At 38.9% G+C, this 20,284-nt stretch overlaps 1 protein-coding gene across 1 annotated transcript in view; it reads right to left on the bottom strand.

The window, feature by feature from the left end:
- Positions 1 to 18,867, bottom strand: part of LOC127628543 (tenascin-like) — a 50,275-nt gene extending 31,408 nt beyond the window's left edge. The window contains exons 1-2 of the mRNA XM_052105336.1: positions 18,610 to 18,867; positions 144 to 695 (exon numbers count right to left, since the gene is read on the bottom strand). Coding sequence (XP_051961296.1) covers positions 144 to 609 — 466 coding nt within the window. The 5' untranslated portion in view covers positions 610 to 695; positions 18,610 to 18,867. The remainder of the gene's footprint in view (positions 1 to 143; positions 696 to 18,609) is intronic.
- Between the last annotated feature and the right edge of the window lie 1,417 nt (positions 18,868 to 20,284).

Genomic DNA, 20,284 nt, shown 5'->3' with positions numbered 1-20,284 from the left:
ACCAGATTTTTTTAAAAATACTGGTCAATACTGGTATTAGTGAGGTTTGCTTTGAGGTCCTGATAAAAGAGTGATAAGTGATGACTTGGATAATTTTTGAGGATGGTTTAAATGATCTACACCTATGTTATATTGGGCCTCACCTGTAACCTGAGCTCCACAGCAGCCTGCTCCACTGGAACAGTGCTCCCTTAGATTGGATATCTCTGCCTCCAGCAATTCCAGCCTGTTTAGAAGATCCTTCATGTCAGGTAGGTGGTTATCACAACCACACGCTTGTTTGGGAATGTTAATCCTATGCGTAAAAACAATCTGGTTCTCCCCGTCCATGGTGTGCTCTATGTGCTGGTCCGATGGTTTTGGCTTCATTTCTGTTGTTCCAGGCGAATCCATGTCCACTGAGCACAGGGATCCAGAGGGGACATTGATGTTGTATACATGGTTGAAGACCACAGGCTGATCAGGGCTTGGGATGGTCAAATTCTCAGTGGTTGGTGACAATAGCGATTCTCTTCTGTGTCTAATTACTCTTTTTACCAGGCCAGCACTAGAGAGCTGGACTAGAATGGCCACAGCCACACAGGCCATGAGCAGGCCTCTCAGCCCCATGATGTTGACTTCTAAACAGGATGCTGGTGTGTAAAATGCAGGGGTGAAGATTAAGAATGTTTTTAAATACTGGTGTAGGTTTAATTCTGTAAAGGAAAGGAGAGTGATTATAGTACTATATGTTATATATATTATAAAGTAGTATATATATTACTGTAGTTTACACAGTAGTAGTCAGCCTGTCAGTCATAATTAATTTATTATGTGAGCAAAAGCAGTGGTGTTGTGATGACTATAGAGGCATACTGGGAATTTATCAAGGACCCCCTACCCAAAAATGCACACACCCAGTCTCTGGAGGTCATATATTGTATCTCAAGTCAAGTCAAGTGATTTTTATTTGAAGAGTGCTTTTCACAACACATATAGTTTCAAAGCAGCTTACAGAGAATTTAGCTGAAACAGAAAATCACATTGTAAAGTCTGTAATATATTAAAGTTGTCCTCATTGAGCAGTTTAAATGAAAAACGTGATTTAAAATCATGTTTTATAAATTAGTTGTCTTTAGGCCCCCAGTGAGCAAGCCAAAGGCGACTGTGGTAAGGAACTCAAAACTTCAAAAGATGTTAGTTAATGGAGAAAATCCTTGGGAGTTACCAGGCTCAACTGGCAGAGCCAGTTCCCTTCTGGCTATGTACAGTAAATAAGTAAAATGTGTAAGAAATATACACTCACTGAGCAATTTTTTAGGACCACTATGGTTGTACTTAAATGCATAAATATGTTCACGTTTATCAGCGAAAAAAATTAACAGTGAAAATTCTTATAAGGCGCTAGAATTGTCCTGCCTCTTACTGAAACGGAAAGTATGATTGGTTAGCAAATATCCCATCGCGGCTTAAACAAATATTATGATTGGATGCTCAGATAAGTCGGACTGTCTATTTCGCCTGCTGATCTGCGCATGTTTAGAGAGAATCTCTGTACACATTTATTTTTTAGGTACTTCAGTGTTTACATGCAAACCTATTCCCTGACAATTAGCGAAAAACAAAAAACTGTTTATTAAAAAGAAACAACAACAAAAGAAAACTAGGTTTACATGAGATAAGATTTAAAATCACCATATTATCCTCTAAGTGTGCACAACACTTGTGCAAATTGGATAATAAATTGGATAAGAAATTGGATAAGAAATCAGAGTAAAAAATCTCTGTGTGCCAATCGTTTTTTCTTAAATTGTTTATAACCTTCCACCAGAAAGTAAATGCGTTCACATAATCAGTGATTCAGAGGTTCCATTTTTGCCTCTACAATAATATTTTTCTCCACTGATGGTTAAGTTAAGGGTTGGGGTTTGAGGGTAGAGTTAATGAAATATACATTCTTCTTCAATCTATTACACTGTATCATTTTTAAAACTAAAAACAACTTGCTTCACAACTTGCTTTTGCTTACATGTGCCCATTCATTCAAAAATACTTTGGAGGCAGTGGTTTGAATTTCGGTAAGCATAGACCAATTTCAGCAGCAGAACATTAAATTCACATTGAGATCAGTTTAGACATGCTCATTGCTAACTTTCAACTCTATTGAAAGTTTTTAAATCCCTTACTAGAAATGTAAGTACTTAGAAACGTTAGTATATAAAATTGTGCTTAGGAATCCCTTGCTAGCTAGAACTACTTACATTCAAATCATATCCAGCAATGCACACCAAGGATTGTTCATATTCAAAACAAAATAGCCTACCTAGCAAAAAACAATTAACTATTCAAGCTATCTGTTACACTGCAGGAAAGACAGATGCTAAGTAGCACTCTAAGGTTTCGGTTGCCTTGGCTTCCACAGAGACAAGCTCTTGCCATCTTGTGGCAATCTTGTGCTCAGGAGAGAGCACTACAGCAGGGTTTCCGATGACAGGTTGCCATGACCCGCAGCAGGCAACATCTGAATCTGGGGAGCGTTCTCTCCACTCTGACAGTCTGCCCACAGCCCATGCTGACAGATTACTACTTGCGTGAAGGAGACCATCTGCAGTGTTTCCGCTAACGTGGGTGTGCAGGGTTCAAGCTTCTCATAAAGTTAGTATTTTTTGACCGCTCTTCAGACAATAGCAGAGTCTTTGCATTGAAACACTATTCTTTCCTCATTAAAAAAAGTTTGCTGTGTATTTTTACAGGGCTCAGGGGAAATGTTACTTTCTAAGTGCCTTGAAAATGATTAAAAGGAAATGGAAATAGCAGTATAACTTTTATTATGAAGTTACTGGTCTATAATATGGGAGTGATAGGGACATTAAGAATGTCTGGCTGTATAGAATAGACATGCACTATGAGCCTACATATCCATGTGACTGCGTACATACTGGGCAATTACAGGACTGCAGATTCCTTTTTCCATGTAGCTGTTTCCTTGAATGTTATAGAAAACCAAATAGGTTCCATTTAAGATGGAATTAAACACCTTGCACAAGTGCTGACAAACATACTTTTTCAACACCATACAACACCCATTGCTTCCATCAAATTCACATTATTTCAGCTTGGACCTCGTGTCAAGCCATAATTTTAACTTGCAACCTGATTTAACCCTATAAATCTTTGAACTTAAAATTTACTGCAGTAAATTGTAACTTTACTGAAAAATGTAACTCTCTTTTCTATTAAACTCACCTTTGTGTTATTCCAAACCAATCTAACTTTCTTTCTTACATGGAACACAAAAGAGATGTTAGTCAAAATGACAGGAAATGGGCCATGCATTCTGCATTTCCTTTTGTGTTTCAATGAATAATGAAAGTCATATGGATTTGAAATAACATAAGGGCAGTGATAGGTAACAGATTACATTTCATCTGGATTACGTAATCAGATTACAAAAACCAATTACTTTTAATTAGATTAAATTACATTTTAAAATACTTTTATTCTGATTACAGTTACTTTTTTATGGATTACATGATTACATATTAACCATGTAACAGCAGTAAACTGTTAATCATTTATTGCTGATTTTCATTTCAGTATCATCGTATATTCTTACCCAAAAGCACAATAGTCTCACAGATGAACATTTTGTTTTCCTTTAACATTGCAACATTAAGACATCCACCTCAGCTAAGGAATAGGTGATGGACCATTACAAGGGTTAAAAGTAAGTGTGTCCGATTTTTGAGCTGTTAGCTTTGACCTAGAAATGCCATTGCTGTTGATTTCAGGTTTATTACTGTTTGTTCATGTAATGTTTCTATTGTTTTATGCACTTAAAATGAACTAGATTTGTTTTAGACTAAATATATAATTTCTTACTATGTCATCAAAGGATCTTGTGGATGCCATCTCTAAGGGTCCTGCCTGCAGGGTACACAATAGTTCAACTGCAAAATGTGCAGCAATATGGAACAAAGCCAATTGCTCTTCTGTTGCCGCTGATGCAGTGGAGTCCACTGCATGAAACTTTACATTATACTTCAAACAATTGTTCCTTCTGTTTGTAAAGCTATTTTTGTTAGTAATAAAGAATTGAATACATTTTCTTCCACTTTGTACTTTTTTGTTAAAATGATTATCCTTCTCAAATGCATGTGATATAAAATAATATAGAATTAAGTTGAAAGTAATCCAAAAGTAAACCCAAAAATATAATCTATACGATTACGCTAAATTCCCTTTAAAGGAAAAACACAGTCCTACAGAAACAAAAAAGCAATACAATGTGGTTACACAGATCATAATTTCATCTAGGCTTCCTTAAGATTGCAGGGGGGCTGACCCTAAATCAAAGCTTGCAAGGTCAACAGCAGATAATATCTTACCAGGATCTGTTTTTGTGAGTGGAGGGCTTGCTCTGACATGTGATTACCAAGCCTGACAGATAACCTACAGTGAGAGGGATCCCACAGATACTGACACCTATTTGTGATTAGACAGGCAGGGATGAGCGCTTCCATGATGAAGCGCTAAAGGGGGGGCTCGATGATGGGAGACTCCTGAGCTGGAGACATCCCATGGGGGTGATGGGGACCTACCCCACTTCTTGATCTAAACCCTGGAATTAAATCAGCAAAATAGGCAGAAAATTGCTTGGAGTCGCTTTGCGGTTTTAGTTCTGGATGGATAGCTGGCTTTTTTACTTTGAAGGCTGGCTTGTCGCCATAAGAATTGAAGAAAGAAAATCACTTTAAGGGACCAAGCTAGTCTTTGTGTGAGCATTTGCCTTTCTTTCTCAACCCCTGGCCAATGGAGAACAGTAATAAACATCAACAAAAGGATTTATTTTAAATATTTGCAATTAATGAAAAATTGGCTTCATCGCCACATAGGATGCTTATCAAAGAAAGACCAGCAGTTTTCATCAATAAATTGGAAAACATTTTGAACTGTGAGAAGCAAACAAAGCCAGTCTCCTTTATAGGAGCTCCATTAACACAGTGCTGAGCTCAGGGCAGTATGCTAATACTGCTGCGTACTGGCACTTTCAGATAAACCAGACACAATGTGACTGCTGCTTTCTCATGCCAGGTCTAGTTTTTATACATTGTTACTTTCTCAGACTCTGACTGAGCCAGTTGGCCTCCATGTGCCTAATGTGATAGGAATTTCAATGCTGGGTGAACCTGCTGGCACACATCTTTAGTGCTAGTGAACTAAATTGGTCCTGTGTTGTGTTTAGCACTGAATCCTGACTCTACAGCATTAGAAAGGAAGAATACCTCACACAGAGATGAGATGCATAATTTGTTCAGTACTACAGTTAAAATGATTTTTAAACTTGTGTATGAAACAAATTAGAAGTTTGTTGATATTCACATAATTGAGCAATTAACATGTCAGCGGTTTGGGAGTGAGGCATATTTAACTGCCTTTACGGATTACATACCAGAACTGCCCTAAAACATAAAACTTTAAAGGAATTTGCTAAACACCACATTACAGGGTACAAAACATATTATTATAGTAAACTGCACGTGAATGTGTTATAAATGTAGTTTATTAAAGTGGCAAAAAAACTTTGTAATTTAATGAGCTCACCAATCATTTATTCACACTCATGTTATTCTAAACCCATATAACTTTTAAATGTTAAGCAGAATGTTAGCTTCAATCCCCATTCACTTTCATTTTATGAAAAGTGTATTTCAAGTGTATTGTAATACATTCCACAGAGAAATGAAAGGCACATGGGTTCATAACAATATGAGGACGAGTAAATAATCGGAATTTTCATTTTTGAGTGAACTTTCTCTTTAACAATATTTAGGTAAAATTGGCTTCTCTACCTGTCTTCAAAGGGTCAGTAGTAGAAGTGTCCATGGCCTACCAGTTCATGGTAAAAAAAACAAAACATCTCCAAAATAGGAAGTAACAAACTTAAAATAGTGCATACCACAGGTTATCGAACCATAAAAGTCCATGCTTTAATATGGTCAATGATTAGAGATGACTGCATCAACTGTCTGTTTAACAGAAGGGAAACATAACTCTTCCTAATTTCTCCTTTTAATTCACTCCTTTGAAATCATCATAGGAGCAGACTTAGGTCACCATGACAGAAAGCACTTGCCTTCTCTGGGACACAGCCTTAATATGGGTTGCCTGCAGTGTTGAATGAATTGGGATTGTCTGGAGACTCACCTTAATATTCACCTTAATAGATGCTATAAAATGTCCTGACAGTTTGTTTAAAATTGGGAAGGAGTCAATGATGAAGAAATACAGTATCTCCCCCAGAGGTATGTTGTTTATACTGTATCATTCCTCCATTGGTGCAAGACCAGCTTCATTACAAATCAATACGATGAAGTTGCTCTTAATCCTATAAGTGAACCAAGTAAACTTCCTGGAAGGAAATCAAAGTCTGGTCTGGGTTGATGAAGAGAACATTTTGAAAAACTGATAAATCATAATTAAAAAAATCACAAATATAAGGGCACTTTGTGAAGTGGAGACTTATCGAGTGTCCAAGGTCAGAATCAGACAGAGATTTGCTGAAAAGTATGAAGCTGCTCATAATCATCAAACACAGATGTGGATTTCCAGGAGAGCTCATAACGCTGCTCAGTGGTGTGTGCTTGGATCAATGGCAAAGCATAAAGCCATTGTTAATGTTTCATAAATGGATTTGTAAGTCATCACCTTCATGAGCAATGCTCATTTAAGGGGAGTGGCTCAGTTTGCCAGTACACCAACCAACGATTATTTTATTTAAATCTGTGTATTCTTTCTATCCTCCTCCAATTCTTCTTCTGACTAATATGTTCTCTCTCTCATATCCTGTTACGTTTAGTTTAGTCTCACATAGCCAGACCTTTGGCATAAGAGGCTCAAAACTCGTCATAATAGTGCGAGATGTTGAAATCACTCGAGTTGGAAAAATAAACTAAATAAACGAACAAACAAAGAATGTTATTATTAGTTTTCCTAAGTTTAACGCCCAACCCAAAACTAACCATAAAGTCTAACCCCTTACCCCAACCCTAAATCTAAACCATGGTTTTAATAGTAATATAACTTTTGTTTAAAACGGAAGAAAAACATTGTTATTTGGAACGAGACAAGGGTACAGTATTACAGGTTATTGGCATACATCAGTCATTTGAACTGCATAAAAATATGTGGAATGAGTAACCAAATTTGTCCACAGATGTTTTCTTACTTTAAAAAAAGCATTAAATAGGAAGCTAACAAAAATGTGATGCCTTTATTGTCTCGATATGTTATGTTTGTTGATTGGTTGGTCTCTATGGAAATAAAAGTCGTATCTTTTTGTACAAGTCCAATCTTACAATATCTTACGATTCACCACTTCATACAAATAATCACGAGTTGTCATATGATGTTGGGCTGGTCCTCATTGCAGCTTATTCTGGGCCCATGTAGACAGGAGTTGGAGACCAACTGATTTAAAACTACCAACCACAATTAGTTTTGCTTTTACGTGTTATTTATGAGGCAGAATTATTTATCTGAAATAGATTAGACCACAATAATAAAAAGGCGTTGGAAAAAATCTAATAATGGCATGACAGTTTCCACCTGTGTGTAGAGAACAGAAAAAATAGCAGTATAGACTGTGTATAGACTTTGTGATCAGTATTTCTGTCAGTCCAAAAGTAATATTATGATTGTTTCACAGACATTACTCAGTTCTGTACAGTTGTGCTAATGGATTTCAAGATTACTGGCTACTAAGTGAATAAAGATCTTAATATCTCTTAAAGGTTGATGTGACTAACCTGGCAAACGTTGGCAATCCAGTGATTATTTACTTCTAAAAAGTGCTCATTGTATCAACCTGGACCTTGTAAACAAAACTTTGTTTTCTTGTGGACCGATTAAAAACACTTAAAGCCAGCCAATATGCATTACCCGGTCAGTAAACTATGGAATGATATTCCGGACATTATTCAAAAGGAATTGCAAATTGTATTTGCAATTGCGTTTTCAATTTGTGGACGCATAAAATGTGACATAATCCAAACGCAATTGCAAATCGCGCATTACGGTTTGCATTTTCGTTTAAGCGAACGCACAGTGACTGCCAAATTTCAAATGGAAAAGCAAAGTCCGTTTGCAACTGTGCTTCCCATATCTTTTTGGCCCTGTCATATTTAAATAGCAATTTCAATTACCACGTCTGCTTTTTCACTTTCTCAGCGTCGCGTATGTAGCCAGCCAAAACTCAAATGGAATACTATTTTTTTTTATTGCAATATTAACAAACAGAACAAGACGATACATACAAGAAATATAAACAATCTTTCAAAACAAAAGAGAAATTATGGTTCAGAATACATTAAGACAGGAAATGTGAAAGAAATTTAAATATATTCAACAATAGTCTAAAAAGAAAAGAGAGTAAGAGAAGAAAGAAAAAAAAGAAGAAGAAGAGGGCACAAAAGAAAAAAAACATTAAGAGAGAATATTAAACATGGCACTAATTCTGGATGTTTTCATTGCTTTCTTGTTAACAGAAGTTGAAATTGTATTTAAATACATCTTCAATTCTTCTTTGAAAAAGCTAAAGTGGGGTTTACTTTTCATATATTTACATTTATGGATATGAAATTTTCCAGTATATAAAAGAAGGTTTATACAAAACATGCATTAATTAGATTCTTGTCTTTAACATAAAATCCAAAAAGAATGTGTCTATATGACAAAGAAAAGTTACATAAAACCTTTTGGACAATCAGAGCATCAATATTGTTCCAGAAAGACCAAGTAAAAAGACATTCCCAAAACAAATGATCAACAGTTTCAGAGGAGGCTTCACAAAAAGAGCAGGAAGTATCAATATCATTTCTAAATTTCTTTAAAAAAGTATTTAACTGGATAAAATCTATGAATAATTTTATAGGATATTTTTTTAACTTTATTAGTTAGAAAGAATTTCTGAGGATGTGACCAAACATATGACCATTTAATATCATCAAAAGTTTATTCCAATAAGAAATGGAGGAAGGAATTGAAGTAACAGGGTCCAAAAATAATGACCTAATTTTATAATTGGATTTATGTATTGAAAAACAAATAGAACCAACCACAGTAGATTCAGGGCTAGGGGAGAAACAGAAGTCACTGTAGCACTATTATTGTTTCTAAACAGCATACAGATTTCCAAAGAGATGGCCTTGAAAACTATATTAAATTCTTTACTAGATACTGGTAATTGGTATCCTGAAACAAAATCGAATAATTAAATAAATTACCTTCACTATCAAATAGCTGGTTTACTAATATCACCCCATTATTGAACCAGTTTTCAAGAAATAAAGATTTCCTCTTATGAAGAATATTACAGTTGTTCCAAATTAAAAAATTGTGTGGTGAGAAATTATGCTTGTAAATAAGTTTCCAAGCCATAAGCATCTGCTGATGATAATTGGAAAGTTTGACAGGAAGTTTACTAATTGAATAATTGCACATTAAAAGAAAATGTATACCTCCTAATTGAGAAAAAATATATCTTGGGATTATACTCCAAATAGAAGATTGATTGTGAAGGAAACGTTTAAGCCAATTAATTTTCAAGGTATTGTTAAGAGAATCAAAATCAATGAAATTTAAGCCACCTTTATTATCCATCCATCCATCTTCAACCTCTTATCCGAAGTCGGGTCGCGGGGGCAGCTGCTCCAGCAGGGGGCCCCAAACTTCCCTATCCCGAGCCACATTAACCAACTCTGACTGGGGGACCCCGAGGCGTTCCCAGGCCAGTGTGGAGATGTAATCTCTCCACCTAGTCCTTGGTCTTCCCCGTGGCCTCCTCCCAGCTGGACGTGCCTGAAACACCTCCCTAGGGAGGCAGCCAGGGGGCATCCTTACCAGATGCCCAAACCACCTCAACTGACTCCTTTCAACGCAAAGGAGCAGCGGCTCTACTCGGAGCTCCTCACGGATGACTGAGCTCCTCACCCTATCTCTAAGGGAGAAGCCCGCCACCCTTCTGAGGAAGCCCATTTCGGCCGCTTGTACTCGCGACCTAGTTCTTTCGGTCATGACCCAACCTTCATGACCATAGGAGAGGGTAGGAACAAAAATTGACCGGTAGATCGAGAGCTTTGCCTTTCGGCTCAGCTCTCTTTTCGTGACAACGGTGCGATAGAGCGAGTGCAATACCGCCCCCGCTGCCCCGATTCTCCGGCCAACCTCCCGCTCCATTGTCCCCTCACTCGAGAACAAGACCCCGAGGTACTTGAACTCCTTCACTTGGGGCAAAACTTCATTCCCTACCTGGAGTACGCACTCCATCGGTTTCCTGCTGAGAACCATGGCCTCAGATTTAGAGGTGCTAATCCACATCCCAGCTGCTTCACACTCGATTATAAGGCTTTTTACTTTTATTATAAGAATTCAAAATAACTGATTTTCTAATACTCAAATGGAATACTAATTCACTTAGTATTTCCATTTCCGATGCCTTACACAGAAACCTGTCAATCAGGGTCAAGGGTGGGATTATGCTATGGGGCGTGTTTGTCTTGGGAAGTGACGTCACACACAGTCGACGGTCAAGAGGTGATGCCCTGAACAGACGCCGGTTTATCAAATCAAATCAAATCACTTTATTGTCACACTACCATGTACACAAGTGCAACAGTAGGTGAAATTCTTGTGTGCAGTTCCGAGCAACATAGCAGTGATGACAGTGACCGAGACATATACCAATTACAGTAAACAACATACTTACACAACACAATTTACATATCAAATGTACACATACTTACACAACACAATAATTATATACAATGTACAGTAAACAATACACAATATACAATACAATAAGTAGGAGTATATGAAATATATATATATATATATATATATATATATATATATATATATATATATATATATATATATATATATATATATATATATATATCTATGAAGTAGTATATTGAGGAGAATGTGTTGACAGTCCAGTGTGAGATTATAGATGAATAAAGTGCAGTGCTAATTATTGATCCTGATAGACTGTGAGTGATGTCACTTCCCAAGACAAACACGCCCCATAGCATAATCCCACCCTTGACCCTGATTGACAGGTTTCTGTGTAAGGCATCGAAATGGAAATACTAAGGGAATTAGTATTCCATTTGAGTTTTGGCTGGCTACATACGCGACGCTGAGAAAGTGAAAAAGCAGATGTGGTAATTGAAATTGCTATTTAAATATGACAGGGCCAAAACTCGTAAGATATGGGAAACACAGTTGCAAACGGACTTTGCTTTTCCATTTGAAATCTGGCAGTCACTGTGCGTTCGCTTAAACGAAAATGCAAACCGTAATGCGCGATTTGCAATTGCGTTTGGATTATGTCACATTTTATGCGTCCACAAATTGAAAACATAATTGCAAATACAATTTGCAATTCCTTTTGAATAATGTCCGGAATATCATTCCATAGTAAACTGACTTCTGAGACATCTGATGCTGAAACTATTTTTATTTGTGCTCTGATCTGAAGGCAGATTTTCTATTCTTTGTTAATAGCTTGATGCTGTCACTGTCTATTGGCCTCAAATGAGCCATTTCAGAGCCAGTGAGAGTCTACATTGTTGTTCTCTATTTTACTTGGCTTGTCAATGCTTCAAAAGGAAGACAGTCAGGGCTAGCACAGGGTTGAGTGAGCAGATTCAAACAAATGAATATGTCTGGCAATCATAAAAGTCTTGGTTACTTTTGTAACGTCCGATACGTTGTGTCGATGTAGTGACACCAGGAGTCACTCTTTGGACCCAAACACCTCTGATCTTTGAGAAAAGGCCAATGGGAATTGGCGAGTGGAATTTGCACGCCACTCCCCCGTACGTTTTGGGGGCAGTGGTGGCTCAGTGGTTGAGGCTCAGGGTTACTGACCAGAAGGTTGGGGGTTCAAGCCCCAGCACCACCAAGATGCCACTGTTGGGCCCTTGAGCAAGGCCCTTAACCCTATCTGCTCCAGGGGCGCTGTATCATGGCTGACCCTGCACTCTGACCCCAGCTTAGCTGGGATATGTGAAAACTAATAAATTTCACTGTATATATGCAAAAAAACTGTGTGTATAATGTGTGACCAAAATAAAGGATTCTATTCTTCTATTCTTCTTCTACATATGGGTATAAAAGGAGCTGGCTCGTAACCACTATTTCAGGTTTTGTGCTGAGGAGCCGAGACTGGGTCCCAGACATTTCAGTGGGTAGTACAGCGTTTTGGCAAGAGGGACACAATGTCTCGTTCCCTCCATCAGGAAAGGAGGCTATGACAGTAACCAAGATGTTCCCTATCTGTCACTCACTGGATGCTGTGTCGATGTAGTGACAATAGGGATCCCTATACAAAACGCCACAACTAGCTGAACTGTGTTCCATGAACTGCAAGTGCGAAATAGCAGGTGCACTTGGTCTGCACGTAACCTCCCCTGATGCCCCAAAAAAAGTTGTATAGTTCCCCACATCCCTGGGGGTGACTTATCTAGTATGTGTTGCCAGCCACTGCCTTTTCTCCCTCCGTTTTCTCTCAACAGAGTACGGCTGGGGCCTTTTAATGCATTTTATTCACATTGGGGAAGGTGTTCTTTCTCTTATTATTTCAGGAGGAAAAGACACTGCAGAGACCACATCATGGCCAAAGGGGAGGTTAACATGTGGCAAATACATCACAAGGGCTCACCAGCCGAACATGGAAGAGGCGCGGTTGTATGTCCTGCCCGAAGGATGCAAGCGGTATACCCAGCCAACTGTCCCGTAAACGTACCTTTTTGTACCTGACAACACGCAAGACAAAACCGGCTCAACAAGGAGATCATATAATCTCACAAAGGTATTGGGTGTTGTAGAGCCTGCTGCCCTGCATATGTCTGCTAGATAGGTGCCATTGGCAAGTGTCCAAAAGAATGCCACACTCCGTAGAGTGTGCTCTTAATTCCCGGGCACTTCTCCCTGGGTCTGGTATGCCGACGCGATGGCATCCACGGTCCAGTGGGCAAGCCTCTTTTTGGAGACAGCGTTCCCTTTCTGATGTCAGCCAAAGCAGACAAAGAGCTGCTCAGAGCGTCTAGAGCTCTGCATACCATCCAAATTGATGCGCAAAGCACGCATTGGATACAGCAACGATAAGGCTTCGCTTTCAAGCTCACCACCTGATCCCTAAAAGGGGTCATGGGAACATTGAGCACATAGCCTAGTTGGGGTGTCAAGACCACATGAGAACACTCCGGACCAAATTCCAGGCAGTTGTCACTGCCAAAGGACACCTGCAGGTCCCCAACCTTCTTTATAGATTTTGTTAGCACAGTCAGGAGGGCAGCCTTCACTGAGACCACCTTTAGTTCAACTGAATCTAAGGGCTCAAACGGGGTTCTCCGTAATTTCCAGGAGGACCACGGAGAGACTCTATGAGGAAAAGAGGTCTAGCCTAGGAGGATTCAGCCTCCTAGCGCCTTTCAGGAACCTGACAATCAGGTTGTGCTTCCCACTGTATGTGCAGTGTGAGCTTAAAGGTCTAAATTTCTGACCTAAAACATTCTCTTGGCATTTCTCTCAGGAGTGGACTGATATCAAGGTAAGAACTGTATCTAGAAACCAGAATCTAAGAACATATTGTTAATTGTGTATCCAACAACTGTATAATTTCCATTATAAAATGATTAAGTAATTTTTAAACTTGAATGTGATTCTTTGTTGGAGCTTAAACATTTTACGTTTTTTATTTATTTCAAAATCCAACCAAAGACACTATATACAAAGTGAAAATAGTTGCCTGTTTTCATGGTTTTCAAGGTTACTTGCAGACTGATAAGTGAAAGGCAATGCAGACAATGAAAAGGCTGGGTTTCATGACAGTTGAGCCCCATTTACAGAGCTCTAATGATGCTGCAAGATCTGATTACATCGATAGTAGGGTTTGTGTGTGAGAGAGCGATAAGACAGGCTGGTAGAGGTAGAGATAGATGTGTTCGCACCACACTGAATGGGCCTGCGGTTCATTGACATTGCTACACTTTCAACACAGAAGCATTCCAACTGGACAAGATATGGCTGGGGTACAGTTACATTGCCAAAGTTGAACTCCATCATGCTGATTAAGGCAAAATGGAAAGCTGAGGACACGTCAGTCAGCATTTGAGACCGGAGGCATCTCAAGGGATTGTTAAGTTGAATCATTTCTGACTTCAGCTCCATGTGTGCCTTTCTTGCCCACTCTCTTAAAGTCCAGATGGAAGAAATGAAGGACAAACATTTGTTACTTGCTGTCTCATTTTACATTTCCAGCACCGGTGACCCATGTTTATTAGCTTAACCTCTGTTGCAGCCAGAAAAGCAGCCTCATATGTTCAAAAGTCCTGCTATTTCTGCCTGCCAATTCAAAAGAAATCCTCACACAATATAGACTGTCTTGGTGCAAGGAAGATGCAATTTGTTGTTAAACAAACTCTTTTCTTAGGGCTAGTGTGAGCTCTCAGGGACTGCAATAAACATTTCATTGAGAACTTTGTGAATGGAGTGCAAAGAATGTTTATATGGTTTAATCTGGATGAACAAGGCTCTACATTAAGTCAATTTGCTACTGGGTTAACAGACTTATTTGAACCAGGGCCGGATTAAGACTCCTGAGTGCTCCTGGGCAAGAATATTTGTCAATTTTATGTAATATATAAAGATAATTTCAATAATACCAGTGAATGTAAATCTGCCTCAGCAGTATCTATAAAAGCATTAATAAAATCCCCATGCATTAATAAACGACCATCCTTTCCAGTGCTGACAAACGGAACGTGTACTACATGACAGCACCATCTATGCTCTGTTTTGGTAGCAGTGCGGATCTTTGGAAAATAATTTACTCCTGATTAATGATACTGAAAATCTTTAATAACCATTAAATTAAAAACAGACCTTAGACAATTTGACAAATGCGGTCGCGTGGTGCCCCTCTGTACGTGGAGCCCCTGGGCCCATGCCCAATTGCCCATATGGTTAATCTGGCGCTGATTTGAACACTAAATAAGCACAACGCATCCTTCCCTGCCCAAATGGTTAGCTATTGACTATTATTTCTAGCTCTAGAGTAAATAAAATAAACCATATTACTACTTGTTTGCTTTTGACAGAAATTTTGACTGTGAATTTTTTTCACAATCAACAAGAAATTGTGTATTTTCTCTCTCTGACACAGGAGAGATAAGGCATGATCATGTGTTTACACCTGATTCATTGTGGATATTCAAGAAGAAAAAAAAAGTTTAGCCTGGTCCAACTAATCACCATTTAAGCATATAGTAATTAGCACAATATGATGTCCTAGAGTTGATCATCTCTATTGCTGGCTGTAATACTGTAAGAAAAATGATTGACCCCATTGAACTTTTATCCCATTCTGGAAAGAAAAAGTCACATAAAAAATACAGGCAGGAATATTGTCTGTGGTATTAAGCCATCTGTTTTCCTTGTTCACATAAGAGGAAACTGAGCAATGCCACCAATTCACACACATGACCCCAACACTGGCTTTGTAGATCTTCATTTTACCATTTTCCAATTTAAACATTCTACTACTCCAAAATGATTTTTCTTGACTCTGGTCACTGACAAGTAACCAGAGTCACTTTTGTGGAGGAAATGTGTGCTCATCTCTTGTCTGCCATCAATCGAGACACTGTCAGTCCTTGGCCTTGCTAGCCATCTTACATTAGTATCTGATAACCATTAAAACTATCTGTGGCTGCAACAATTTAACAAGTCCACTGAGGAAATCTTTATTCACTGATGGTGACAAATCTCTATGAATGCTTGAAACAATTTTGAGTGTGAAAGTAAAAAAAAAAGGAATTACAGAGTATATTCAGAAAAGACAGACTTGCATGAATTGCACCTCATAAAATTGGTCTATATCTGCACACGCTATCTGTGCTGGTTTAGTACCCGATTCTCTAAAGGAATTATGCAGATCAGGAAACAACAAAACCGCTGCAGAACTCAATTCCAATTTTGCCGCCGATTCTGAATGCTATAGAGTGAAGGATGCAGCAGACCACTGTTTTCTGACACACTTTGGCAGGACTGATCAGCATCACTTACTACTGTGATCCAGACACCTGAATCATCTCATTAATATGCCGAAGGAACGCTTGACTACACCACACATCTGTATATACACTCACTTAGCACTTAGCACTAATAAAGTGCCAGAAGTGGTCTTCTGCTGTTATAGTTCATCCACCTCAAGGTTTGACGTGTTGTGCATTCCGAGATGCTATTCTGCTCACAACAATTGTACAGATTGGCTATCTGAGTTACCGTAGCATTTCTGTCAGCTCGAACCATTCTGGCCATTCTCCATTGACCTCTCTCATCAACAAGGCATTTCCGTCTGCAGAACTGTCACTCACTGGATGTTTTTGGTGCCATTCTGAGTAAACTCTAGGGACAGTTGTGCATGAAAATCCCAAGAGATTAGCAGTTACAGAAATACTCAAACCAGCCAGTCTGGCACCAACAATCATGCCATGGTCAAAATCACTTAGAACACATTTTTCTCCATTCTGATGGTTTATATGAACATTAATTGAAGCTCCTGACCCATATCTGCATGAGTTTAGGCACTGCATTGCTGCCAAACAATTGGCTGATTAGTTAATCCCATGAATATGTAGGTGTACAGGTATTCCTAATAAAGTGCTCAGTGAGAGTTTGTCGGGTTATGACACTCTTCTCCATCATTTGATACTTTTTTAATGACATATTGATGAAATATCTCAGATCGATAGAAAATGTCAAATTAATTTACTGTAACTCCTGCTTAAATTTGCAAGATAATTTTTGTGAATAAAGCAGTCTATAATAAGCCTAATTTACAAAAGGTGGAGTGTTTGCTCAGAAATGAATGCAATGAGTTCATTTAAATACTCAAGACGCAGTGTAATTTCAGCGCTGACTGTGGGTGATTAGTCAATAAGAATTTGCCCTGGAGGGTCCAATTGCTGCTCTCCAATGCATTACCAGGCCAGAAGCAGCTGTTCAAATAAAGGCTAGTTTCCCACTCAGCTTTGTTCTGAGTGGCACTGTAAAAGAATACCCTGTGCATAGCATCATACAACAGACACACTTTCCGTCTAGGCAACAGCCATGTGTGGTTGGCACCTTTAATGTCCTCAAAACAAAAAAAGAGTTGAAAAGGTATTAACAACTGAGGAGGCATTTGTAAAATGTATCAATTCATTATTGATCTGTTTGAATCAAGAATGTTTACTCATTGAATTAAAACCATAAAAAAAACTAATACTTAAAAACTTAATAGGTAATTTCACTCAAAAAGCCTAATTTCCCATTTACTTTTATTGAATGGAAAAAGTTGCAAAGAAATTGGGGACTGAGGCTAACATTCTGGATAACATCTCCTTTTGGGTTCCACGGAAGAAAGCTATAAAAGTTTGGGAAACCAATGAGGGCGAGTAAATGATGACAGATGAACAGTTTTGGGTGAACTATCCCTTTGATGATTTTATTTAAAAAAAAAAAAAAAATCTGCATTTATGCTGATCACTGAGTATCCACATAAGCTTAGCTCCTCTCTGGAAGAAATTATGTTATTTCACTCTGTAGAACCTTCCTTCTATTTGGAACCCTTGGATCACCCCCCTTAAAACTTTCTCACGGACACACATACACGTATACATACTCCTAGAACGTCTCTCAGCCCCTCCGTTTTCCAGCCTAGACCCCTCCCCCTACAACCACACACTCACACACACACAATCTTCTCATCACCGCACACCTCACATTCTCCAGTCTCTAAAACGGATACAACTCATCAGTATGAACAATGTACTGATCTGAGAACTGTCTGCCCTCCCTGCGGATGAGTCGAGAGAAAGTAGCTGGCAGCTGACAGCAGCACTACACATGGAGCTGGCTATTTGTTTGAAGAGACTAAAAGGAGAAGAGCTAACAAAAACCAGCTACTGCTCTCCCTGGCTGGAGAGGACACAACTACTAGAGAACAGAGCTTGTCTGGCAGGTAACGGACACCAGCTGACCCACATCTGAGAGACCACTACTGCAGACAAACCCACCACGTGTAGCCTTACGCCAACTACCGGAGATCAGTGATCGGATGAATGCTACTCTGCATACCTCATTGAGAATGTGAGCAGAGCTGGAAAAATTGCTGAGCTTAAAATTTTTTTTACTTCTTCCCCTATAAACCATAATGAGCACCCTTAAAGAACACATAATGCATTGGTATAAAGACAGCCCTAGATGTCTCTGAATGTGAGACAACTAACGTTTAGAGAGCTGTCTGTGATCACTAGTAATATTCAACATGAACTGAAATTATGACTGCTTGTTTTTACAACAGCAAAGCACAAGGCAAACATACTTAATATGATGTATTTAGTCTAATTTAGTCTTTAGTCTCATGACTTATCAATATGAACAAGAAAAATCTGAATTTGCCAAACAAATCAAAAATTATTAAACCATAATATGCAAAGAAGAAATGGTCAGTGGCATTTAACATGCATTTCTCACACTAACAGGTACATGGAAATTACTTTGAGCATCACAGCTTACCTTAATGAGATCAGTCCTCTAGTCCAAGCTGATAGATGTGCCTTTCTATGAGATGCAATGTGGCACCAAAATGAATGGCTGTAAACATCAGTAACTTGGTTCTTGATGTGTTTCTTAATTTTCTTTAAAGAGATGACAGTTCTGTCATTCCTCTCTGTCTCTCTGCTCTGAGTGAGTGTGTTCCATCCAGGCAGTGTGCCTGCTGATGCTGAGAGAGAGGCAATGAATGAAAGAAAGAGAGGGAGGGAGGGAGAAGTCCCTTTCTTTTAAACAGTAGACACTTTGCGGTCAGACCCCACTCCCACCTACCACTCTTATTTTCACCCGCCTCCCCTTTCTCCCTGACTGGAAGCTGAGGAGCTGAAACGGGATGCCTCAAGGCTCAGTCGCAAACTCACATACACACACACACACACACTGAACAGAAAGGAGGAGAAAGAGACAGAAAGAGAGAGAGAGAGGCCATTTAATATAAAGTGGAGCAGCCAATGATTGGATGAAAGGGATATATGCAAAGCTGCATTAACATACATTTCAGCTTAGAATGAACAGTGAGGATAAAGGAGGAAGGACCCTTGTGTGTTTGATGACGGCGGATGACACGGCGGATGATGGGATTATGTATGGTGATCAGCATAATCAACCTTTAATCCCAAATCCAACTTCACAATGGAACAGAGTCATTTAAGTCAAGGTTGGTTCCTCCTTTTTAAACATCAAATGTCGCTCACTGTGCTGCAACCTCCGGCATTTCATGCTCCCCTTTTGCTTCTGTAAACACACAACCCTTCTGCAGAGTGTTTGGTTATTCACCTTTCCATCTGCAATAGACACACACACCTCCCCCCATGTGCACTGCAGGTATAGCAAAGCTCCTGACTACACCAGCTGCAATTACCGGACTCCGCAGCATCCAACATTTTGTGTAAACAGGAGCCTTACTTCAAATAAACACAGAACAAAGAGCTAAGACCCGACCATCTTCTCTCCAGATGTTTCTTCATTTCAAACAAGCAGTGATGCTCTTCAAACATATTTCATTAGAGCGCAACCAGTGCATGACATGATGTCAAAAACGAATCTGTAGTCCTATTGTAGGGCGAGAGAGCTTGGGAGATCCAGATGCACCCGTGGAGATGGGGCGCTCGCCTCCCCCAGAGAGGAATCAAGAAGCATTTTTCTGATGAGAGAAAAATCAACCCCCATAGTCTGTGCTCAATAAGTCATGAATCTATGATGATATGCTAGGTCGACATGGGATTTTAATCTAGGTCTCATTTTCAGAAGAGAGTATTACTACATTACAATTACTACAGGCACTGATCACATTCAAAAGCTTCCTTTTCTACTGTCACAATGCAAAAATTATATCAATTGCAGGTTTTTCTTCTGTGGAAAAGTACAATTGTGGAACAGGAGATGAAGGGTATATTTCCCAAGGTGAACTCCACAGAGAGAAGCTCTTGGTAGTGGTGTGCATTTTTATTTTAATGTATTTTTAATTTAGTAGATCTGGACACATGGTCATAATATGCATGTTGTCCTCTGTTATTGTGTTTTATGATTAATTTTGTGAAAAGAATCCATGTTATAATCATGAAAAAGGTTTTTTTCTAGATTGCTCACCCACTGTCACATACACACATTTTTCACAAACTCCAAAAACTGAACTATT

The sequence above is a fragment of the Xyrauchen texanus genome, chromosome 3, assembly GCF_025860055.1.
Source record: "Xyrauchen texanus isolate HMW12.3.18 chromosome 3, RBS_HiC_50CHRs, whole genome shotgun sequence".
Taxonomy (NCBI): domain Eukaryota; kingdom Metazoa; phylum Chordata; class Actinopteri; order Cypriniformes; family Catostomidae; genus Xyrauchen; species Xyrauchen texanus.
The sequence above is the reverse complement of the archived record's forward strand: the minus strand, read 5'-3'. Positions and strand labels throughout refer to the sequence as shown.